Here is a 26212-nt window from a genome sequence, read left to right as displayed (position 1 = left end):
AAAAGTCGTGTACTTGATTTTAGCGGCAAGTTTAAGAAACATATGAATGAACTGCAGATGTTTATGCAAATTCAAATTTTTGTGGATTAATTTTAGAAAATTAAAAGTTAGTAGAAATTGATTATCTTCCTTAATGATTCTACCAGATTCAAAATAAAAAGGACAATTTATTAAACTGTATTAAAATCTCTACTTCATTGCATTTTTTGTGTAGCATATCTAAAAGTATCGGACATTGAGACGATAACAAAGTGTGCATATAATTACAAGCTACACAGTTGCATAAATAATCACAGTAATAACAGTTCCTCATTATTTATATCTTTGTTTCCCATCAACGTTAACTAAGATCTTTATCATTTCATTATATAATGTAACAATGTTTCCTTCCTTCTACGACAATTATTTGTTAACACACTAGCACACTAGGTACTGTTACTTAAACACAGACTATGATCTACAATTAGACAAGACTACCATGTTGCCAAAAAGTTTTCTTCCTTAAGGTTAAGTAGGTAATTGGTTAGTAAACAATTTATACTTCGGCTTGGTGGGCAGAACTATAAAAATTTGCTTGGAAATAATATTAAAAGGACCAAATGTATAACTCTGATCGTCGTATTGCGTCATTTCGAATGATATGTGAGTATCACGTGATCACCGAAAAAAAAACGTTCACTGAGGCGGCGCTATCACGAACCGGGAATCCCTGAATCATGTTACGGCCCTGGTTTGGTCGTTCGTTCGCAGTTGTATTCAGGCAGTAGCCGTCTCAGAAGCCGGAACGTAACTGAGTGCACGTCGTGGTCGAATAAAGGTACGCACAGCACGTAAAGCCGAAGATTTTGAGTTCGTACAACGATTCGACAACAGGGACACAGCTTGTCGTCGAGCACGAAGAATCATTGAATAATTGGAAGGAAAGCATCGTCACGGTGTCACTTCGAAGCGACTGGGCTGTCTTCACGAGCGACTCTCGCAGGCAATATCGTGTAGCGAGACGTAAAACGAGACACTGGGGTGCACCCGACAGTGCGATCCATCTGTCGCGATCCACCCACGATCCACCCGTTCAATTTTCACGCTAGAAGGCGGCCGTCCAGCAGGGCGATACCATTTTATATGACTTTTCTTCGACGTCAAGGTGAGTGGAACCAGGGCAGAGTAACAACGACGACGTCCTATCCGGTATCGTTCCGTTGCTTTCCAACGCTAATTTTAGCGATCAGCCATTTTGGACACGAGAGAACGTGCGCCGATTCGCGTCTCCATTTCTACGGGAAATGAAACGTTTCTTTCGTCTCGTTTTCCATTGTCCCTATCCTTCTTTCACTCGTTATTCATTCCCCCTGCATCTATCCTGTTTTTGCCTCCCTTTCTTCGCGAGAGTTTTATTTGCTTCCGCACCGGATCGATATTGCTCACCGAAATTACTCTTGCACACGTCCGAAGCGTACCGAAAAGGCCTGGTTAGTTTCGCGGAACCGGATTCGTGGGACCGTGATAGCACGTGTAAATCGTAGTGCTGAGTAATTTCCATTTTTCGATGGCTGACGGGAAATAAACTATACGGAACGCGATGCACGTTGGAGGAAAGCAACGAATCGATCCAACTTAATCGTTTGTTCTAATTATACGATAGAATCGATAGTTTCGAGTGGTTCTGTTTCACGAATTCTTACACATGATATTAATATTTATTTCCGCGATCGCTGTAAAGCGCAGCGTCATCCGATTAGCGATTATGATAAATCAGCCGTTTTTTCAAGGAAACTGAATTGCTTCGTACCGAACCGATATACGTTTAAACTTTTGTGCTAGTTGATAAAACATGAAAAATAGATATCGTTGTGTACCTCGGCGCGATTACATGTTTTCTTCGAACGACCAAGAAATATTGTATTGATCCAAGTATGACACTACGCAAACTGTTGTATTAAATCGTGCCCGCACTTTGCACGCTTATCATGGTCGAATACGTTTCTTCAATACGAAAGCACATTTTTGTACGATCGTGTGTTTATCGACCGAGTGTATACACCTCTCAAAACGTAAATAATTCAATTGCAATAACCGGTTGCGATTGCAATGGAAGTTTTCATTGGCGACGATTGTTTAACTACACTTTCGCTGTAAACTATTTTGTAAATTAATTAAATATGTGTTTTATTATATTATATTATACATATAGAATTATTTTTCTGTTTACGTTATTCATCCCCTTCAGTTTGAAACCAATATGGCGTACCGCTGAAATCAACTAAAAAATACGTAAAGCATCATTAAACTCTCGATAATTGTTTTTTTTTCTCTACAGATTGCTACTCAACTTGTCTGAATACGAGTTCGAAATAACCATTTTGCAATTATTTTAACGTCCATCACATCTAAGCATATTTTAATCGGTGACGAATTACGAATCACGAGAATATTATCGGAATAATAATAATAACAATTGTGATCGATAGCGAGGCGTCGATTTGTGCAACGTGTATTTGTATACGTTCCAAGAAACAATCAATATCTCGAAGTATCTTCGATTTCGAAATCAAATTGAATGTAGCACGGGATTGATGTAAAGTGAGATTATACAAGGTTTACTCTTAATTCGTTGAATATACTTGTTAACCGTTCATACAGTATTTATGTTTCGGTCCATTGATCCGATTCGGTTTGAACAAAATTTTAAATAAACAACCAATATAACGTCCGCTTCAATGAATATTCTGTTTCAATCAAATCCCTACGCGTGTATGCTCTGTAGAATAAAGACAAATAATTATTTCGAATAAAAATGATAACTATGCGAGGCTTTGTCGCCCCCATTAAGAGTACAAACTTCGTTCCTGCAGAATTTACTAAATAAGAAAAAAAAATTGTTATTCCACCGTCGGTGACCGATAGCCCATTAAATTATACTCTTCGTATACACTTTACGATCTCATAAATACAACGAGTAATAGCGTGTACGTACACAGAGATTGCAAAAAGCTTAAACAGAGATATATTTTATCGTCGAACGTTTTGAATGAGATAAAAAATATTTTATAGTCAGTCAGTCGGTCAATCTTTGCGAATTCAGGTTCGGGTCACGCTGGTCCTCCGATCGCGTCTCGAAGGAAACGTCCGGTTCTCAAAACCGATTCCCCGAGCGGTCGCGTCTCGTTGTAATCAGACCTTCTTCTCTCGTTCCTTTCGTGCGCGCCGCCTCGTCTTTTCTTTTTTTCCTTTTTTCCATTATCTGCGGCTTAAGATGGCCTGCTTTGACCCTAAAGTATGCACAGGGTTGGCACACGATAGTGATGCAAAATAATACCTCTTAATCAGTCTCTCAGTGGCTCTCAAACGTTCGTGTGTGTACCGCGAACCGGAAATCGGTTCCAAGCACGCCACGCCACGCCACGCCGTCCACCAACGAACGAGAAACACGCAAAACACGATTCCGTCAACGTCGCGTATACATATACATAACTGTTTCATTATTTTCCGATCGATCTGTATCTATCTTCGCCTCTTTTGTGTGTGCGCGCACACACATAACAGACGCATAATGACGGTGACGCATCGAAGATTAACTCTCTTGTGACGTCTGGGACCGATAAACAATTAAAACATTAACGATTTGCCGGAAGATCAACGGAAAGCCATTTCCTCAAGGGGTTCTTTTGCTCCTCTTCATTCAGGTTGAAACTGCTTCTGATATAGTGGTCGGAGACTGTTGATTTCTCCTTTTTGCAAGTGGTGCCAGGAACTTATGTATACATACATATATCTCCAATACTGCGTAAAAAAACTCACGGTTATTAATATTAATGTTTTCAGAGTGAATAGATAAGACCCTCCACAGCTGTTTATAGTATCTTCCACCGTGTAAATGTATTAATAGGATTATCGGATTAGTTGCACATTTTTTCTTGTTATTCGTGTAATATAGGAAATGCAAGGAAACTTGAAAGCACCATTTTCTGCACGAAATACACAACGGACTCGTCTTATACACCTATAGTACATATACAGAATGATACAAAAAAGGGTTCATAACTTCTGGGATAGATAGTACTCGCCAAATAATAAAAAAAGGTTTTAATTTTTTCTTTAGAAATGATAGTCACTTCCTTTAGCCGAAATAAAAAATTGTTTATAACTTGGAAAATATTAATCTTCCGACCCATGCTTACTAGAATATTTGTTCATCATTCTACGAGTACTATATACCCTAGAAGTTATCAACTCCTTTTCTTGCATCACTCTGTATATCACTATATCATTCGCCCACGGTTTTCTCGAAAGATCACTTCTTTTCGAGACCGGGCACGCGCACGCACGCACAGCTTACGCAACGTGTTTCACAAAGTGAAAGTCGCCCCATCCCCCCTCGGTTGGCGGTTAATTTAAAAACTTGCTCTAGTAAACAATCGCTAAGCCACCGTACACGAGGATCGATTCCGGTTGGTCGAGTGTTGTGTTGCACCGGCCGTTTTCTCTGTGTCAAGTTCGGTCAATGCGCAATTATCACCTCCTGCAATATAATCCCCCCGCAAGCCGTAATTAATAGTACGTAGCTTTCTTGCGCCTCGAATTCCCATCGTGTTCCACCCTTCTCGATCGAATCGTATATCTGATGCACACATACGCACCAGGCTTTACCCTTATCCTCCCGGATTCCACCATTTTTCTTGCTATTTGTCGCTGATACTCTTCAATTTATTCTCAGTATAATATAATCTGTGTGAATTTTTATAGCTTTGTACCATGCTGTTGGGTTTCTTTCATTTAATTTTTCCATACTGGGATTTTATTTTCAAACAAAATGTGAAGTTTGATACTCGCGAAGACTGGAGTAGAACTTCTTGGAATATAGAGCTTTTGAGGGGCCGTGATCGATAGAAAGCAGAATGGGTATACTCCAAGGAACTGCATCGTCGATCACAAGTGACTGCAGTGTCAGGCATCCTCAAAATCGATGCAACGAAATGTATCAACGCTAAACGTTCTAGTTTCGCGAAAAACCTTCGATAGCATCTTTATTGGGCAAAGTCTTCTTTCTGCAGAAACGCATCGAGTTAACGTGGAACCTAACATTACAATACTTTCAAAAAGGACCCAACGGATGTGTCCGTCTTCACGAATTTCACGGATTCGATATTACCATACCCGATCACCGTTCGAAACAGGTGTCAAGACTATTATTTATATCAGTTTTTTTACTTACAGTCTCGACGGATTTTAGCATACTCGATTTCGTCTTCCATCGAATGTCACTTTCTCTACATTTTTCCATCGGATAGATACACATCGAACCATCATCACTTGGAGAGAGTTTCTGGCTTTACAGAAACCGTGAACTCAATGGGGCGGCAAACCCACCGTTAACACGTTGGCGACCGATTTTTGACCTATAAAGGGTTAATAGCTGTTTCAAATAAAAAAGGCACATAGGTAAAACTGTTGGTCGACGAGCTGGAGGAATGTCACTAATTTCCTAATTGCCCCCTGAAATATTAAAATTGCCTCTCGATGTTCTTCCGGCGACGTGTTACGCCCCGAAGTTGGGAAACACTGGTTCAGAGAAAATCTTTCGATCGTAAATCCTCGCCAACGACTACTCGGGATTTGCCCTTAACCACCATCACAAAATCATTTCCATCGATTACATCACAGTTCGCTAAAGTCAGAGGGAATGGTCATCGAGAGAGCATTTTCTTGGATTTCATGATTTTCCCATTGCGTCAGATCTAGTGTGGCTCCATAATCAAGTGAACTACTCGCAAATAAAGTAGATTTTTCATTTCCAAAGTCTACTAAATTTGATGTTCGTGTAACAACACTGCGACAATGGACGCCAACGCGTCAAAGGCTCTGCTTATCTATCCGTGAATCCGTAAAATCAGCCCGGTCCATTAGTGGCGATAAAATTTGGTCGTATTCCTGCACACACACACACACACACATACACATATATATATATATATGCACGAATAGTGCCGCATTTCGCAGCCATCGTAGCAACCTTCACCCTTTGCTGCCGGTTCGCGAAACGTTTGCGCGCGAGCCAGCCGTATTTGCATAAGGAGTTGCATGCGGCATTTATCGCGTCTCAAATCTGTCTCTCGGGCACGATACATAACGTCTTTCCGCCGACGCATCGGGGACCATCTGGCCTTGCCCGGAACTTTACCTATCTGTCATAAAAGATTTATTGTGTCCAGAAAATGCATAATGCATACTGAACTGACCCACCCTCCTCCAATGGATAACAACCATACTACTAACTATATTAGTGCATTTTGACTGTAATATTGTTCTGCCTGAAAGAATTTGTATATTCATATATCATAGTGTAAATTGTATATTACAAATCACTCCCACATATTTTTCTCGAAATTACATCGTTACAAAATATTTATACTTAGATATAAATTAGAGTACACAGGCAAATTGTGATAAGAGAGAACAAGAAGATAAAATCAAATACCGATTACAATTTTGCCCGAGTTAAATATGAATTGAGTATTGTAATATTTTTCAGCATTATAATATACAAATTCTTTTACACAGAAAAAATAGATTACAGTCGAAATACACTAATACATTGCCGGCAATAATTTCCAATAGAAATAAATCGCTTTCGAACGATTTTATTAACAATAAATGCGTTGCAGTCCACCTCAATCTTAACGATATTTTAACGACACTATCGATCTCTAATCAAATTTCACGCTGACGTCGGTTTCCTTCCCGATCCAAGCGAAATCCATCGTAACTCACTAGTCCTTTTTCCAATTCCTTTTCTCACCAGCTAATCCATAGAAACGAATGGTTTGATTACCCCCGTCGATCGAGCCCTACTTCTACAAACCCTTCAGAACTAAGCACGACGACACTCTTGAACACCGCGCGTATACGATCGGGAAAGCACGAGGCACCACCATTAGAGGAGGCGCCGGTTCCTCGTGGCCGCTGGATCGCCTGAAATCTGACCTTGCCTGGAGTGTCCCAGGCGGGGACGGCGCGCACGGTAGCATGTACATACTAGAAATTCCGCGTCGTCCGTCGTCGTCGTCGCCGTCGTTTCGTTACATCCGGATCGGGCCACGTTCAGATCAATATACGCCGTGTCCCCCAGCCCCCAGCGGTGGACGCGTGCGCGAGCACCACCACCGTAGGGAGACCTCGTTGGAGTAGGTCGATCCGGGCGCAACCGAGAGTGCCGCCGCGCCGAGCACGCACGCACGACGACGACTACGAGGATTCGAGTTACGACAGCCGGCAGAGACTACTCACGCGTGTCGGTTCCACACAGGCCACGTCGAGCAGCAAATAATCCGTCGTTTTAACGTGTGTGCGATTCATCACGTAAGCCCCTTCCCAGCCACGTGAAAAACCGAAACGAAATATATAACATCAAACGGGAACCGTGGCGCCGTGGATATAATATCCTCTTTCTCGATCTGTATTAGCTCCTCCGGTTTGTCTGTGGCGAGAGTTTCGAGAGGAAGCCACCCAAAAGAAAGAGAGAGAGAGTGAGAGAAAGAGAGTACCGGCAGCTGCGGCCACGCTGGCAAATCACGACTTATGCGTCTGTACCGAGCAGGTAATGATCATCATCATCATCCTCCTATTGCTTAGGACAGTCTACTTAGGCTGTAGTCGATGGAGGTGTCTTTTGGTGCTTAGGGAGTATATGCTTCCGATCATGGGGGGATCATGTGGGGATTGTCGTCGCTTAGACCAAGAGTGCTCCGAGAGATTGGATGAGATTTCGGAGGAGATAGGTGTGATTCACACTTTGGATCATCTGTGATCGGCGAAAGCTCTTCAGGATCATCATCCTCCCACTGGAGTATCTCGTAAATGTCTACTGTATTCCGTGATCACCCGCACGATTCTCTCGCCCCTTACGAGAGAACGGCGTAACGTGCATTGACGTGTGGCCTCTTTGCGCATTCCGTGTGATACACGGTGTGCAACGTGACACACCGGTAATGTGCGGTACACGGTGGTGTGCACCGATTTTTCGTTCTTCATTTTTTCTCTTTCTGTCGTATCGAAGTGCTCTGGCAAGTAACTTATCCACCGAACGTTTACATACTACGGATTTGGTTTTTTTTTTTTATCTAGATCCCGGTGGAATGGTTGAAACGTCAGTTGCCAGTGAACGAGAAGTGGGATCACACCAGAGAGAGTCTTCGTGATCGAGGATACCTGGGGATTGAGGAATCCTTGACGTGTGTATCTTCTGTGGAAATTTGGGATTCTTCCTGGATGTATGCGTCTGACCGATTGGTTTTTCGAAGACTCCATTGAATCCAGCTGTCAACCGTTTGGAATCATTTCCACTTAGCCAGAAACCTTGCAGTCGCATCGGTTCAACGACAGTTATATCCAAGTTGTCCAGATCAAGGATCGTTATCGCGTTCAAGATTACATACATTCCTTCCGACAGAAGTATACCTGCCTTCTGTTTGTCCGTTAGAGGTTTCGTCGTCGTCGACGAGCAAATCAAAGATTATACACCGTACAAACTCTGCTCTGACGTGTTCACCATCGATTGATTGTATTTTGTATTGCCTTGAATCTTCAATAATCGTCCGACAACTTATACAAAATTCCCCGATTTTGTGACACTCACCCAGTTTCGTGCGTAGCCGACGATCGATGATACTCTTCTTCGGTTCTCCAAGGAATCTATCTCTGTTAGAGCCCATTCCTCTTTCGTTCGTTCATTAACGTTCCCAAAATGGAAATCGAATGATGTTCGCGTCGATAACGCCGTTAATTGGGCGATATTTCACGGTTCGTATCGCCACCGTACACTTGACTCGATCTCGCAGAGTATTGTCCGCTATGGCGACCGGAAACCGAGCCGCTCCAGTTCACGATATGAAACTTCTGTTTCCATTTCGAAATGGATCGATAGAGGACGAGGGGGGAGAAACAGCAGCAGCCAGCAGCACTTCGTTGCTCGTCGCCGCATTGATAAACGTTTATCGGTACGGGAACCGCGGCTTGGAATTCTAGGCTGTTATTTTACACCGCGTGACCGGCATCGACGCTCATCCCTCCACATCCTTTACCTCCCCTCCTGCACGTGAGAACGTGAATAATTTATAGGGCGTTGATGAAGCGCGGAGGCATCCTTCGGAACCCCGAGAAAAATACTCTCCTCGATCTTATTTTCCTCGAGCACACGTCCTCCAGATTTATCTGACTCTTCCGTTTTGAAATATTACGTCGTTCGTCAGAGCAGGTTGGTACGAGATGTTAATCAAGCAATAGAGGCGTACAGTTTTGGTACCGTGAAGTTCCGTATGTTGGGTCCATTCGTGTCCTATCCGATTTTTCTGTATCATTCGATGGTGTATTATCAGTAGACTACGGATTGTATGTGTTTACGTAACATACAACCATCAAAGTAGATCAATAAAGTTTCTACTTTATTGTCAATTTAATAGATCAGAAATATAGCTGGTGGTTGCACCCGAGGACGAGATTCAGTGTCTTCTGGTCTAGTCGAATCGAATGTTCGATTACATTTCAGTGATAAGTTTCATCTGTATATTCATCTGTAGAAAATTGTTCTCGGTAAAGTTGCCACACGACAAAAATCTACACGGGCGCTTCCGTGTGGGGCGACACTCGTATCGCGTTCCTCGATGCGATTAACAATCGCCTCTTATCTGTTCAGACCCGATTTACGTGATTCAGTCGCCTCTGATGATTACACACCACGAACGTCGTCACCCGTGTCACCGTATCTCTCGAAAGCGGATTACTCGTGTGTTTTTGCATAATAGGATTTCGACCACCTATCAGAACACCAATGCAAACCCTAGGCAAGCGCCGATAAAACCACCGGGAGAAATATGTTTCAATATTTCGTCGATCGTTTCCCATTCACTGGATTCTTATGATCCATTTCACCGTCGCGCTTCCGTTCTCCTCTTCTGAATATACTCGTCGAGTATATATACTGGGTGAAACGAACAAATGAAAAAAATCTCCTCATAAACATGGGTGGAAAAATTAATATTCTCAAACAATGAAGGAGAATTGTAAAAAACAATATCTAATATGAATGGTAGAAAACCTTCTGTAACCAGGAAAAGAAGAAATAATAAGAAAATTCATTGTTTCCATACGATAGCTCCCGAAACCGAGAAAGTTACTCGCTCTAACCGAAACCGAAAATTATTTATAACTTCGTAAATATCAATTTTTTGACCCATGGCTTATTAGGACGTTTTTTTTTACATAATTTGGCAATTACTATCTAATCCCGAAGTTACGAACCCTTTTTTTGTTTCATCCTGTATACCCAGACAATAGAGACATCGTTTCTCTGTTCCATCTTTCGCATTCGACATACGTAGCCGGAAGCGTGCTCATGGCTTTGCGAATCCCTTCTGGCTTCGTGTCGGGAATCACTGTGGTTATATTAAGACCGATACGTAACCGTGATCGTTTTGTCCATCGGTTTCTTGTCCTCCGATCACGCGCGGTGGGTCCTGTTCAAATAGATCTCTTAAAACGAGGGTCATTCAAAGAGATAGTAAAGACAATAAAGTACCTCACGTGGATGTTAAACGATCTTCGAGGGACCCTTTTAATCATTCGAACAGATCAGGAAATCTCAAAACAAAAAACACTTGTTGTTAGACACTCTTATACGATTCTCCCAATTCGATAAAAACTAGCCCCACACGATGACCGCTTGCATAAAACATACACCCGTCTTCGAATCGATGGAAATCAGGGAAGACTCGATCGACCCGTTATCAGTCATCGTTTCTCATTTGTCGTCCATTTTTCGTTTGTTCGGTTCACACGACGATAGAAGAGATTTAGTGATGATCCCGTGAAGCCTTCGATTTCCCGGCTCCCGACGACACCACGAAACCGCGTTTTCTCTCCGGCAAGCACGTCCGCGTGTGGCTTTCGCTATCATGATTCTGGCATGGTCGATCACCCTGAAATGTCGTCCAGATGACCGTTAGTTTAAGCCGTGGATAAATGAGAGACTCGGAACTGGACAAAATTCTGGAACGACGATCATCATCGCAACACCGCCCCATAATCGGGAAACAGGCAGTCGACGTACAAATGACCGAGCAGCCGATGTATGTTCGCGCCCGAGTAACCTGCTGAAAGTCATCATCATCACTCACCACCACCACCACCGCCGACGCCGCCAAACAAATGGTCCCATCGACCGCAGCAGAACGTTTTTAGCAGGCCCCACGAAGCAGCAGCTCTCCTTGAGTCGTCTAAAGTTGCCTTTTGCACACGAATGGAGAAAGAGGCGACCGCGATAAATTCGTTTTACAACGTTTTACAGTTATACCGTTTAGCGTAAAGAACAAAACCTCCCCCGATGGTCCGTATCCCCCGTTCCTCCTCAGGTTGCGATGATTCGGGTCACTGAACACAGGTTTGTGCATGATCGAACAGACACTATGTAGAATACGCAGCAGCGTTCGAAGAGTGCACAAAGACGCCATTTCGTTTTTAGTTACCCTGTCACATCCCCTTTTGTATTATCATTGTATATTTTTCTCTTTCCGACGAACGTTTCGTTGATTCGAGTAGAATTGAATTGGACTTTTATATTCCGTTGACAAGTAATAACGTGGGATTTATATTTCGTTGCAGAAACATCCAGGATATCATCCAGAGGGAAAAGATCGGTGTACAGCAAAGGTGGCGGTAGTAGGACACTGTCCAAGCGATTCATAAACGGCAACACCATCACCTTCGCACGGTATAATCGTTCGTTACGAGCAACCTGTGAGTTAACCACTCCAACCTGGTACTATCCAGGCTTTCTTAGTGGCACAAGCAACGGACAGGCAGCGTGTATGATCATTGAAAACCATCCCCCTCTGCTCACCAAACCGAGGCAATATCTGCATCAAGATACCACCCAACGATTTCTGAACCATCTGGTCCTGCCTAAGCACAGGACCTCAAAATTTTCCAGGTTAGTGTCGCAGGTATAGTAAATGTAGACGAGAGGCAGTAAAGTATAGAAAGGCCGTCCGTTCAGAAAGCTTATTTTGTGGGCCTGGTTAGAGTTCTCGAGCCACAGTATTGTCTTCAGCGTCGCAAACGTTATTAGAACTGATCTGAAAAAAGTAATTAATTTAGAAAACGCGTGAGCATTGCACCGGTCTAGGCGACAGCTGATTTTACTGCCTGACGCTGTTTTATAACCGAAAAATGTACTTTTGTTGTTCAAACAGAACTTTAGGACTAACACATGGTTCTGTTACAGTAATAGGCATCGGAAGTTACAGTCGTTCAGAGAAACGTGACTGACGTCGGCGGGTAGTGCGGCACACCTTACCGCAGATAACGAAAATCACCCTGACTCGACACGTAAAGAGCTACCATCGGGTAGCCATTACCTGGCAACGTCGCTGCACAGCAATCAAACTGCCGCTGGGAAGCGTGAAAAGTAGATCTAGAAGGACGAGGACGAAAACGTTACCTACCTGAACCAACAACAAGATAGAGGCCGGAGGGATCAGAGCACGATATCCTTAACCAAGCGAGAAAGCCACATACGGCTTGAACAAAGTCACTCTGCTCGCCGGTTGTTGTCAAACGCGTTCACAACGTCTCGTCAGGGGTTGCTGTCACATCTGAGGGGGATTAAGTCGGTAAGAACAATAGACAGAAAACAACGACGGTCACCATGGGGAGCGTCAACGTTAATCGTAACGTCAGCGATGCGTTCTATCGCTACAAAATGCCGAGGATCCAGGCGAAAGTCGAGGGCAAGGGTAACGGTATAAAAACCGTTATCGTGAATATGGTCGACGTGGCTAAAGCAATCGGCAGACCGGCCACTTATCCGACCAAGTACTTCGGCTGCGAACTTGGCGCCCAGACTCAATTCGATTTCAAAAACGAACGATTTATTGTAAACGGTTCCCACGACGCTACCAAATTGCAAGACCTCCTTGATGGATTCATTCGGAAATACGTACTATGCCCCGCCTGCGATAATCCTGAAACCGAGCTGATGGTCAGTGCAAAGAAGGGTACGATATCTCAGGGGTGTAAAGCGTGCGGCTATCATGGCTTATTGGAGAGCAATCATAAATTGAATACTTATATATTGAAGAACCCACCGAGTCTGAATCCGGCAGTCCAAGGCAGCTCCTTAACGGAAGGGAAACGCGGGAAACGTTCGAAACGCGCGAACGGCGACACCACCACCACAACGACCGCTACCGCGAACGGTGATCGATCTGGTTCCCCGGAGAATGAAACCAGCGCCACCGACATCGTGATCGAAGCTCCTAAAAAGATCGCCGACGAAGAGGGAGACGATGTTAATTGGGCAGTCGACGTGTCAGAAGAAGCAGTCCGAGCTCGTCTGCAAGATCTAACAGATGGGGCGAAGGGGATGACCATCACCGATGATCTCGAGAAGACTGAAAAAGAGAGGATGGACATGTTTTACAAGCTGGTTAAGTGTCGTCGCGACGCTGGCCAACTGGACAACCATAAAGAGCTGGTTGGAGAGGCTGAACGTCTAGAGATCAAAACGAAAGCGCCATTGATCTTGGCCGAGTTACTCTTCGATCAGAACATTGCTGCTCAAGCCAAAAAATATCGAGTACTGTTACTTCGTTTTACCCACGATGATATTAAGGCACAAAAGTATTTAATCAGAGGTATCGAGCAAGTGGTAGCCCTGCACAAGGATGTTTTAATGCCCAAAGTACCCGGCATTTTAAAGGTAAGAGGAACCAGCCTAACTTTCCGATGATTATTTAGAGTAAATAACTTGATCGGTTGCATTTGTTCGTAGCTCTTTTACGACGCTGATATTTTGGAAGAAAAAGCCTTATTCGAATGGTCGAGCAAAGTCACTAAAAAATACGTACCAAAAGATTTGTCTCAAGAAATTCATGATAAAGCTGCGCCATTCCTGATTTGGTTGAAGGAAGCAGAAGAAGAGGATTCCGAATCGGAAGAAGAAGATGATGATTTAGAAGTCAGTACAAGTAGAATACTGCTTTTAATTAAATGCAGCTTAATTGATGATTGAAAATTATTATGTTTATTTTGTTTTGCAGATTGAATATGATGATAGAGCCAAACAGTCGCTAAAACCGCAACAGTCACCGCCTGCGCAGAAACCTGCTGCAGTCAATGATGACTCGGATAATGGAGATGATTTTGATATTGATGCCATTTAAAGTTGAAAAGATGCTCAGCAGTCGGACATGACGAAAAATATCAAAGGAAGGAGGCGAAGAAAAATGTGTCCGATAAACAATGATTAACGATCATTTCTCACATGATACAAAGAGTCGCAATGCAATCTCTTATTATACATAGCATTTTGTTATTTTAGGCCAAGGAGTGATTATAATGTCTTTACGCTGTACGAAAAAAATTTTAATTGTTTCCCAAGTTTAGTAATATTTATCTGTACGGTAAAAATATTTTTAATTGTTTTTAAATAAGGTGATTATGAAATACCAAATATCGTTATTCCTAATTATTATTGAAAGGTTCTTTTAAAACGATCCATGCTTCTATACCTTGATAAAGCGTCTCTTTCAGAAAAAGAAAATGAAAAACGATATTAATAGTTCACCACTGTTACTGGGATGTTGGCCTGCTAAAAGCGTTCTCTATTGTATCTATTTACTATTCAAATAATAATTATTCAAATAAATATGGTTTACTGCAATTTACAATATTATGTATTATTAAATTTCCCACTTTACATCTAATATAATAAAATTGCACGTGAAAAAAAAATGATTATACTTTCCTCTGATAATATGTCTTGAACAACATATCTAAATGATGGACTAACGAGCAAGTTTACGATTACTTCAATTGTTTCAATCCGTTAAACTGTAAAAAGAATTTCCACTGCATGACTTGAGTTAATTTTTCAGTAATACCGTAAGACTTCCAGGAAAAGCATTGTCTCATAATAATTCACCAATGTCCTTACACATAAAAAGTACATACAGATCAGTTTCTCACATTCGTAAGAGGATTGCTTCGAAAAGGTGTTCAGTAAATTTTTCGTCTGAATTCGGTTCATAGAAACCACCGTAAGGTTCAGTAAGTTCTGGCGACTAGCGCTGCAATCGGGAAGTCGCTTCAGTCGCGTTTTTATGATCGGCTGACGGTGGTCTTTGCAATACTTCAGATTTTCTCTTGATTTTCTCCTCTTGGGAAGTGGATTTTCCTTTTGCATGGTATTTCACGAGAATCTGTTGTGTAACGGGGACGAAAAGCAACGTGTAGCACTCGTTCATCACGAGTCTAAAAAGTAAAATATGCGGTTGTTGTGCTCGCATTAAGTTTCACGGTTCTCGCCATCTTAGTCTGTCATCAAACGTGTGGGCACAAAATTCGTGCTCCGTCTCGCGTTCCGTAAAATCGTTCGCGACAATATTTTAAGAACGACACTTGCCACTTTCTTTCAAAACCGTGGCGATCCCTCCATGGTGAATTTGTAACCGGTGAGAGTGAAACTCCTTTTCTTTCCCAACCTTATCGCTGGCAGTGTCGTTGCCGGACAGATACAATATCATCTTACAATCTGTGTAATTCTTTTATTTGGAAGTGATAATACCTGAGAACGCATTTTTGACAGTGCATCGAAGATCCTGTTCTTCAAGGAAGTGGGATGATACACTGAACAGAGAAGCAATCCTGCATGGACCGTTCTGAAGAGTAAGTCCAACAGCTATAACTTTCCTAATGTTTTTTAATGCTCATTTTTCTTGCTCTTTTTCAAACATGTATGATAAAAAAGCGTATCATTTTTCTGGACTTCAATCGCCACGCCTTCTGTAGCCAGGTACTGCCGGAAGTACTTAAATCGTTTCAATCCATTTCCGTAAGATCCTGCGGAACCATGACAGAAAATCACCGAGCATGACGACGATTGTGATGATAATTATCCCTGTCCAATGTGCTCAGAAATGAACGCGTTCCGACGAATTTTCGCTAATTTATTATAATGGAACGAAACTCGAACCGGAAAAACGTTTTCACTCTGTTGTTATTCGTATGTTGTGTGTTCTGCGTGCATCATTACATAAATGGAGACTGATTACAGACTGTCAGATAAACGAAAAACAGATATGCAGAATAACAGACAGTCAATGAAATAGATTAACAATATAATGATAGGCTTCTCTATACTCAAAAGTTGTGCACAATTCCATTCCAATGAGAAATCAGAGTGAACGAAATAGTGTCTAAGAAAGTTAAGCTTTTCTTGAAATATTATTATAAACTGTTACTATTATTTGTTATATGTAAACGAAACTCCATACATATATGCGATTGTCACACGATCCGAATGTTAATCAACCTTTTAACTGTTACGTCTTACAAATATAGACGTACAATTGTCTTACGTTGTCGCGCCATTTGTGGTTGAAAAATTCATTGCACTTGTTCGATCTGTCGTTGACCCCTTTCTACTTTCGAAAATCCGATACGGAAACTTCATTCACGGACTGCATGGTATTTTATATTTAGTGCACGCCAAGATTGTACAAAATACTTATATCAGGGTATAATGTATTTTTGTTTAGATATTTTTACACCAATTGTTTACTTACAATTAGTTTACGTAAGATGCCAAAGTGCTTGCCCTTTTCAATACCGACATCGATGTTTCGTTCCTCTACTTCGTGAAACAAATGCAGCAAGAGTTAAACTCGCATTTCGGTTATCGGAACAAAGAGTTGACAAAAATATGGAGCGAGAAGTGTCTTGGGGTCTCACTGAGGGTCGTGACGAACTGTCTAAACTTTATATCTTATGAATCTTCCTCTTTACCTAATCTAAACCCTGACCCTATGCCGTGTTACCTGATATAGATGACCATCTTGAAAGATACAAATAAGAAGACATTTTGTTATATTTGTCAACGCCATACGACAATCAATGGCAGTTATTTTGAATAATTTATCACCGAATTTATCACGTTGACCTGAAAGTTCACTAAAAGTATACCCGAAAAAGCAATTTCAAGTGATGCATACGCACCTGCATATAGTACACTTCTCTACGAGCGAGCGCACATGGTACAGTACTTCCAATGTTCTGTCGTCATGCCGTGAGTCATCAGCCACCAGTCTCTGTTCCTCTAGAAGCCGAATGATTGCGAAAACGGTGTACGCGCTGCGGTTTTTTGCTACGAAGTACACCGAAATATTCCACCGAGCCTGTCGAGAATCTAGTTGGCGAAATAATTGCTATGTGAAATTTGATTCGCCATCGACGATATGTATCTGCGTCGGAATTCCATTTAACGCGATACGGTTTTAAGTCTGGACGTTGTGGCTAAATATGCCAGCCTAATTGGGAAAGAAAGTTGGGAGGAAAATAGGTAAAGGTATATACTCGTTAATTTGTAAAACGTACAGTTGTTCGAACGAGAGTAAAACGTATTTGAATCTTACAGAATCGGCCACTAGGTGGCTATTGTACCCAGCTGATTTTCGCGCTGTGAAAATTCACCGATGTTTCCTATCTGCAGGCAACCTGTTCAACGTCTGAGCACTTTTGAAGTGTGATGTTGAGTTCAATGTACTTTCATAAAGGAAACATATTTTAAAAGAGTACTTTCTTGCATTTGTCTTGCATTCGGTATAACACTTCAGGATAACGTTGATAATACATTTTTATTTTCCTTTAATATTGTACTATCATGTGTAACACACTCCCTGTATATTCTCTGTTAGGTTTTGAAGGGGAGATCATAAAGGTGGACAACGAACCCCATCCCTCCGTCTGTGATGCGTTAAAGTGTCATCCACGCGTCACCCTCGTAAGAGCTTCATTCATCGCACCCTTACGCACCCTTGGATTATTCTTACTGACCGACTGACGCCTATTTGCGTATCGTTGTGCTGACGAACGTATCACGAGGCTATCTTATACGGAAACGTGTATCATTCATTCCGTCATATCCATTGGACACTCGTGTGTCCGTGCACGTATTTCGTATGCAATATACAGTAACAACCCTCTGGAATTTGAAACGCATGCGCAATCCACCCCCACTCGCCTTACGACTCCACCGTTTCATGGCTGAGGGTGCGAAGCCAAACGTAACCCCCTCAGTAAAGAATTAAACGCGATTCCGCGAGGTGCCCCCCTCTAAACCTTAACACCGCGGGCAACTATAGTGTACATACATATATACATATATATATACATACATATTCTATATTTTTATACGTTTCAACCGAGCAGATAAATGAATTTTTTACAAAAGATTCGATTGACTGAAAGTGACAATACGTCCGCGACTGTCCCCGAAGAAACGGTAGACAGATCGACATAGTAGAAAGTTCGAAACTCTTTTTTTTTTTTTTGCGAATTAGGTAGGTCCAACAGAGTCCAACTTTACCGATGGGTAGAACAGATATGTCCAAAACGCTGAACGCTTATAGAATGTGAGTAGTTCACCCCTACTTACAAATCTTCATACACCATTCCTGATTATTATATCCGATCCTTAGCCGTTTTTTCCTTTTCGTTTCTGTTCCCCTTACACCGAACGCCGTCGCATTCTTTTTTACGTAAACATACCAAGCTCTAATTGCCACGCACTTTCATTAGAAACCTCACACGATCCCCGTTTTTACCATAGCCCCCTCAGCCAGCGATCACGGGCCATCCACATCGTACACGCGATCCAGGAAATGCCTGTAACTACATGCTAGAGACAAAGGGAACGAATTACTCGGTATCGCGACGTCGACGTAGAAAACACGGGGTTCCATCGGCTGTGAAAATACTTTCCCCGATCATTTATCATGAACGCAGTTTTCCATGAAAAATCAATGCGTCCAGCCGAAGACTTTCGAGCATTTCCTGCGGCATCCACCATTAGTTACATTGAAAAATCCAGACACAGTGGTTCTCGTTTATTTGGCCCTTTCAGATCGATTTCCTTTAAAGCGTAAAGCTAAAGGAAACTACCGTTTATGGTCTCGTACGAATCATTCGTTAGACGGTAGCATTTCAGCGAGGTCAAGGCTCACGCGGAAGGACGATTGTACGAGGTCAAGGTTTATACAGATGCGGAACTTGAATGTCGAATCTTTATTTTTAATAACGTTACTATTTTTTTCGTGCAGCTATATGTGAACGGATACTTTCATAAACATTTAACGATTTTACGAATATCCCTTCTTCCATTGAAAATCTGCTGTACCTATATACATTCTGTCGCATGAAAGAATACGTTTCGGCGCACGCGCTGGAGTATCGAGCCATTGATTTTGCTGGGTTTAACTGGGGTCTGGTGCATGGGACAGGTTTCCCGTCAATTTGAATATTACTCATAATTGTTCCTTGTGTTATCAATCGACATTTACTTACGTCGTCTGGATCGTTTACGTATCGTGGTATCGGTTATCATATCCTTGAAAATTCACGTCACTGAATATACTGTCGTGTCGCATAAGAAAAAAGCATCTTGACAGTTGCGCATGCGAGTACGCATTAAACCATTGATTTCTGTGGGTTTAACGCGGCCCTAACATGGGGTAAGTTTTACTTGAAATTAATTCTGTTATAATCGGTCTTAACTGTTTCGAAAACAATCTCGAATGGTTGTAATCGTCTATAGAGTTGCAAATACTTGTATGTTTACGTAAAAACGAAATATTCTGGTCGGCTTTGATCTGGAAACGCTCTCCTCTGCGCGCGTTACCAATGCCGGATACGTTCTGGTTACCCCGACCGAAATACTTCTCGATGCCTATTTTTGAGTGTGGTTAATTATTGGCGCGTAAAGCAAATCGTTCCAAATACCTTTTACCGCTGTCTTACCTTTTTCTACGCGCTTCTCCTTCCAAGTGTCGGCTAACATTTGCAATTAAAACTAGGAATGAAGCTCTGCATCTAGCTACAATATATTTTTGCTTGTTAATTTACGTTGAATTACCTACATTTTGGTGTTTTTGGTTGCAGCAAAAAAATAGAAAATATTGGTAGAATGACGGCCATGACGCAGGAAGAAATCGTGGCTGGCACCAGAACTGTGGCCCAGGGTCTGGAAGCCCTTCGTGTTGAACACGAAGGACTTCTACAGGGGCTACAATCTCAGGATGCACCGGCTGCAAGAGACAAAGCCAGCTTACTGTCAAAGAACATTGAGATGATAGAGTTGGGCCTCGGTGAGGCTCAGGTCATGATGGCTCTGGCTAACCATTTACAAAAGGTCGAGGCTGAAAAACAAAAGCTTAGAACACAAGTTAGGAGGCTGTGCCAAGAAAATGCCTGGTTAAGGGACGAGTTGGCTGGAACACAGCAGAAATTGCAAGCTAGTGAGCAGGCAGTAAGTAATCGCATTACAATCAGTCTGTGTTGAATGTATGCAAGGAATTTGGCCTGCAACAATAATATCCATGATTCTTTGTAGGTAGCCAAATTGGAAGTAGACAAGAAGCAACTAGAATTCATGGAAAGTATGAGGCAATATGATCCTGATCCTCCTGCTGATGATGAGACTACTAAAGACAGACCAAAAGATGATCCTGTGGTCGATCTATTCCCCGATGACGATGCGGACGACCGAAATAGTAAGTGTAGGTTCATCTTTGATTCCTCTAGCCAAGCATCACCTGCAGATGCTTGAATTTTCCTTTAAGTCTGTGTGAATGATACCGATGAATATTACTTGATTCTGCTTTGAATCTTTTGTATCTGAGAGTGTATTTGAAATGGTACCCATGTCGTGTTATTGACACCCTTATTATCGTTACGTAACAATGCTGCAGTGAAATTCTGTGTCTTCACGCAGACTTGATTCTTCGATACGGACCACTTTTAACAATGTTCGATATTATTATTACAGCGATATCGCCGACACCGCCATCGCAATTTGCACAACAAGTGAACGCCGGATACGAAATACCTGCGCGCTTACGTACACTGCACAATTTGGTTATTCAGTACGCGGGCCAAGGTCGCTACGAGGTGGCAGTGCCTCTTTGCAAGCAGGCGCTGGAGGATTTGGAGAAAACTTCCGGCCACGACCATCCCGATGTGGCTACGATGTTAAACATTCTTGCTTTAGTATATAGAGACCAAAACAAGTATAAGGAGGCTGCGAATCTATTGAACGATGCTTTGTCCATCCGCGAGAAGACACTAGGCGAAAATCATCCTGCGGTAGCCGCCACGTTAAACAATCTGGCCGTTTTATATGGAAAACGAGGCAAATACAAGGAAGCAGAGCCGCTGTGCAAGCGTGCTCTTGACATCAGGGAAAAGGTTCTCGGACGAGATCATCCGGATGTCGCGAAACAGTTGAACAACCTCGCGTTACTTTGCCAGAACCAGGGTAAATACGAGGAGGTTCAGCGTTATTACCAACGAGCACTTGAAATCTACGAGGCGAAACTCGGGCCGGATGATCCAAATGTCGCGAAAACGAAAAACAATTTAGCCTCTTGTTTCCTGAAACAGGGGAAATACAAGGATGCCGAAGTTCTGTATAAACAAGTACTGACCAGAGCGCACGAGAAAGAGTTCGGTGCTATTGCTAGCGATAATAAACCAATTTGGCAGGTAATGTTGTTTCCATAATTCTCGGTTATATTACGAAGTGCACTCGCGAAGGGGATTTGTTACGACGGGTGCTTGATCTTCAGGTCGCAGAAGAAAGAGAGGAAAATAAGCATAAAAATAAAGAGAATGCTCCTTACGGAGAATATGGAGGTTGGCACAAAGCAGCAAAGGTAGACTCGCCCACGGTTACGACTACTCTGAAAAATCTTGGTGCATTATATCGAAGGCAAGGAAAATATGAGGCGGCGGATACTCTGGAAGATTGTGCTTTGAGGTCACGAAGGGAGGTTAGTTAAATTATTATTCGATCTAGCTATACACGTTCATCCACAAGGTTTTACTGTAGAGAAAAAGTTTTAATTCACGTAGTACAGCGAACGAAATATTTTCGATACATTATTCGTTAAGTTCAAGATAGGGTTGGATTTAATATGCATACTTGTTGCTCAAGTTGTTTGTTTCTTTTGAGGCAGACATTAGAGTTCGTGAAGCAAGGAAAAGTCGCGCAAATACTAGGGGATGAGAAAGGATCGACAAGACGCGGCTCGCGGTCCAGTTTGGCAAACAGCGAACACGAGCAACACGACGAGGTAAGTTGTGTTAGACAGTAATAGATATAAATATTAGTCGCACTGCATGTCGTAGCACACGATTAGTCGTCTACTATCCTTTTCTTCTTTCTTTTTGTTCTTTTTTCGTTATCCGGCCCGTTCTGATGAATTGGCGATACAACACACAATCACAGGGCTCGCTGCCGCTGGTACAAAGGGCGCTACACGAAGGACAGTCTGGCCACCACGACGCTAGTCCTAACAAACCCGGTTTTAAAAACAAGTTCTTTCAAGCTCTCGGGATTCACTCTTCCACGTAGGATTATCCTTCGTCTGTAGTATTGCTACTGTTGTTCAATTATGCCCGATCACTCGCAGAGATTTGTCGGTATATCACTCGAGGTCTGTACTCTTAGGACGAGTGAGAGCGAGAGAAAGAGAGAGGAGAGAGTGGAGATATTTAATTGCTGATAAATATTAACTAGCATTTATCGGAAAAGTGCCTGTCAGTGATTCCTCTTGTTATTAAGTCCGAGTGTTCCCCGATTAAGAACCGCCTACGGACATAATTTTTGTAAATAACGCCAATCATTGGGAGAGGCATTAAACGTGTAGTGGAATTCTAGGAACGGGTCTTTTTGATAATTCTGGGCATTTGATACTGTTTTCCGCAGCCAAGTATCCCCGGTAACAGCACATCGTAACTGCACATTCTTTTAATACATTTACAGGGCGTTACGAGTAACGTTCGTTGCTACTTCCACGATTGTTGCGGGAATGTATTTCGCATAGAAAAAAATACTGAAGCCTTTTACAAATCACTTCCATTCATAAGCTGTGATAACAATGTTCTTCGATTAGCCTCGTTTTTTGCTTTCCTTTGTTATCATTTTTAACGAAATAAAACGTCGGAGATATTTGTATGTCATATTTTGAAGAAAAAAAAGTTAATCAGAATTCGATGGAGGTGTTTTCCAATGGAGCATTTTGTTCTCCGCATTGCATTATTTATATTTGTAATTGACAATAGAAAGATGGACACTTTTATTACGCTTGTATTATACACAGCCATATATAGAAAGCGATTAGAATAAACGAAGCTTCCAGAGGTCATTATTTTCGTAATAGAGAATTACTGTTTACCGTTTTCACGTGATATTCTTGGCTGACAGAGAGCCGGCAATAGTGGAAACGAAAGAATCGAACCGTTCTTTTTTCCTAAAGCCAAAACACTGCGAAGCTACGCACATAAATTACTACGAGTAGTCAATTCTTAGCAGCAGCTTTGCTCAACTATATAGTCCAGTATAGATTTGCAAAGATGATCATTTTGATATAATTGATGTACAGGGAAGATTAATAGTTCTGTGACCATCGACAGGTGAACGAGTGAAGAAAACACATTTATTCTCTGTAACAAATATCTCGTACGATATTTTCGTATAAATTATTCTGATTTTAATACACACCAAACACACACGTACTGTCTTCTTCGAGTCTTACAATGCATTGTATCATCAATTTACATTCATTATCCCGTTTATGTAATAATGTGTTTAATTTACACTTTTTAAATGAGAAGTTTTATCTGGCTTAGGGTTACATTGATTGTGTTTTATTTATAATGTGATATGAGGTGCCTCGAAATGAATGTAACATTAATAATTCTCCCTTCAGAGTAATATGTATTTGTAAGGAACGGATGCAACTTGTGCAATTCATGTTATTTATATACATAGTATATATTATACTATTATTATGTTTTTAAATGAGTCTCATTTGTGTGACAAATGATTATTATATTTTAGGAAGATCTCAAGAGCGTATGAAGGGTACATTAAGGCCGTCCTTCGAGGCACCTTATATCCAAATTTTATTAATTACAGATGACACTTCGTGTTTCCATTTAGACAAAAGAGTAACGAATACATTGTTATGTTAACCGATATATGGTATAATGTTTGAATTTGGAATCAATAACTACGAACTGGAATAATTTAATATAAGTAGTGCCTTGATACTTTAATGAGCGAATGAATAAATTATTTTCTAATTGACACAATGTATCTTGGTTATTCGATTTACATTCTGGGATATCCTATGTACAGGACCTTTTACATTTTTCATGTGTCTATGTTCATTATGACTATTGTTTTGTTAATAATGACTATGTGTAGAAAGCACACGATCTTCTTCTTTTGTACAAAGCAGAGAATGTGTATAACCGGTTTGCATTATTAATTCTCCTCGCACGTATTTGTGTTTTTAACCACCATTGTTACAAGTCGTCTTTTTTTTCGATATCCTGCGTTGTCGTTTTGTTTCGCTTTGATTTGAGTACTCTGCGGGCCGGGACTTAGATAAAAGGATGTCATCTTACGGAATACGATTATCGTCTGGACCGAAAACGGAACAAAAATAATCTATTTAACAGGTGCGTATTCGTAGATACATGTATATGTAGAATGTATTCCATATTATTTAAATGTTTTTCGTGTCGATGCACAGAAAAGTCTCTTTTTGCCATTACCAACTGTTATATATATATATATATATATATATTGCCTGACTCACTCTTTTTTCCTCTATTTTTTTTTAGATACTGAAAGATGCAGACCTTTCTTTTGAACTGTACCAAATATATTAAAAGTCGTGTGTTATCTTGTTGGCAAGATTGATTACTGCTCCTAGCATGGAACGTTTAACAACTACCATATGTACATATACAAATTCATTTTCGTACGAGCAGTAATTGATTGCACTGTAAATGTTATATTGTCGGTAGATTATAAATTTGCTTGTGTCATGTATATCGAAATTTATATCATGTTTTTTCAGCTTCTATATTGATCAGAGTTATCCAAGGGTCTTGTGTCTTCGATGAGAATCTATGAGAGAGAAGTCTATGATCAGGAAATCTTGGCATTTTAGAGGGAAATCTGGTGCAGAATACAGCGGACGTTGAGTATTAAATAAATCCTAGAATGTAATCCTCTTTGAACTCTTCAGCCTACCCTCAAGTATCATTACAGTTGAGAATCTCGTTCCTAAGATTTATTTATACTTACTTCCATCTACATTTTGCACCAAATTATATCCAAACGAGAAGTCCCGCTAATCCTAGACTTTCCTTTTCAGAGAACCTTCTCAGTAGACAGTGTTCTGTCTAAGAAATCTGTATCAAGCGCCGAATTGTAGACGAAGCACTAAGCAAATCAAATAAAATCGAAGACGCAGGATCATCAGTGTTGCTGGAAGGGATCTCTCTAGAAACATTTCTCCTTCTGTTTCAGGACAGGAAGTATTTCGTTCGTGCGCAATAGAGGATACTATTTAAGAAATGTATGCGAAGCGATGAGAATTCGGATGACGTTCAGGGCTCGGCATTGTTTAACTCGGAAAACATTGTCTGATGTCCGCCCTCTGTCTGGATCGTTTAACGTATACAGCACATTCCAGCTGCTTTTAATCAGACGCACCGTTAATGAAGTACTTCACGTTGCTCGATTTAAACCGGAATTAATTACTTTTTCGTGCTAGCGACTGACGATTTGGAATAGCGAATGGTCACCAGGTGGATTTGGACTACCTTGCTTCGATCGTACTATCTAAATCAAAAAACTAAAAAAGAATAGCATGAAAATTTAAGCGAACTATGTAGTAGCGAGAAACAGAACGGGAGCGAAAACTGAATTACTGACCTAAAAAGACCGTGATGTATTCAATCCCCCCTTCGCATCGTACAGAACGATGAACAGTTTCAGACGCGTATACATATCCTTTTGTTGCTCATGTACGTTACGACCGACTACCGCGACAGGAATCATTCCATGAGCCAGCTTTTTTCGATCAACGCTACTGAAACGAATTCACGTTTAGAGTAATGCTTCAACATCGCTCACTTCAGCCCAAGCCGAAATTAAATACCATACCCGATTATAATCGAAAATCCTTTTAATTTTTTTTTCATATTTTTAAATAACATTTATGAATCGTTGTTATTTCTCCTTATTTCAAAGGAAATTTTCTTGGGACAAGTTAAGGAAGTCTTGAAGCATTATCATAAAGACTAG

At 41.4% G+C, this 26212-nt stretch overlaps 2 protein-coding genes across 6 annotated transcripts; both read left to right on the top strand.

Annotated features, from left to right (window-relative positions):
• Positions 1-760: 760 nt before the first annotated feature.
• Positions 761-14426, top strand: LOC107191616 (eukaryotic translation initiation factor 5). Of its 2 annotated transcripts, none has more exons than XM_015580691.1 (5): positions 761-1144; positions 11653-11980; positions 12275-13750; positions 13823-14008; positions 14091-14426. In XM_015580691.1, the coding sequence occupies exons 3-5, from the start codon at positions 12698-12700 to the stop codon at positions 14211-14213; spliced, it is 1362 nt and encodes a 453-aa protein (XP_015436177.1). In that variant the 5' UTR covers positions 761-1144; positions 11653-11980; positions 12275-12697; the 3' UTR covers positions 14214-14426. The 2 variants fall into 2 exon arrangements, with proteins under 2 accessions (XP_015436177.1, XP_015436178.1); XM_015580692.1 differs by lacking the exon at positions 761-1144 and adding an exon at positions 7559-7594.
• Positions 14427-15682: 1256 nt separating this feature from the next.
• LOC107191829 (kinesin light chain) lies at positions 15683-25674 on the top strand. 4 transcript variants are annotated; one of them, XM_015580958.1, is made up of 7 exons: positions 15683-15717; positions 19987-20353; positions 20438-20603; positions 20873-21588; positions 21672-21875; positions 22062-22178; positions 25433-25674. In XM_015580958.1, the coding sequence occupies exons 1-7, from the start codon at positions 15701-15703 to the stop codon at positions 25460-25462; spliced, it is 1617 nt and encodes a 538-aa protein (XP_015436444.1). In that variant the 5' UTR covers positions 15683-15700; the 3' UTR covers positions 25463-25674. The 4 variants fall into 4 exon arrangements, with proteins under 4 accessions (XP_015436444.1, XP_015436443.1, XP_015436442.1 ...); XM_015580957.1 differs by lacking the exon at positions 25433-25674 and adding an exon at positions 22334-22867 and having other exon boundaries at positions 20438-20597; XM_015580956.1 differs by lacking the exon at positions 25433-25674 and adding an exon at positions 22334-22867.
• The last annotated feature ends 538 nt before the right edge of the window (positions 25675-26212 follow it).

The sequence above is a fragment of the Dufourea novaeangliae genome, unplaced genomic scaffold (assembly GCF_001272555.1).
Source record: "Dufourea novaeangliae isolate 0120121106 unplaced genomic scaffold, ASM127255v1 scaffold228, whole genome shotgun sequence".
NCBI lineage: Eukaryota > Metazoa > Arthropoda > Insecta > Hymenoptera > Halictidae > Dufourea > Dufourea novaeangliae.
This window is presented reverse-complemented; position numbering and strand designations above follow the sequence as displayed.

Coding starts and splice junctions, on each gene's coding strand:
- LOC107191616 (XM_015580691.1), top strand. CDS start 12,698: ATGGGGAGCGTCAACGTTAATCGTAACGTCAGCGATGCGTTCTATCGC. Junction 13,751..13,822: donor AAGTACCCGGCATTTTAAAG/GTAAGAGGAACC, acceptor ATTTGTTCGTAG/CTCTTTTACGACGCTGATAT. Junction 14,009..14,090: donor AAGAAGATGATGATTTAGAA/GTCAGTACAAGT, acceptor TTTGTTTTGCAG/ATTGAATATGATGATAGAGC.
- LOC107191829 (XM_015580956.1), top strand. Junction 20,604..20,872: donor GGACGACCGAAATAGTAAGT/GTAGGTTCATCT, acceptor TTATTATTACAG/CGATATCGCCGACACCGCCA. Junction 22,179..22,333: donor AACACGAGCAACACGACGAG/GTAAGTTGTGTT, acceptor ACACAATCACAG/GGCTCGCTGCCGCTGGTACA.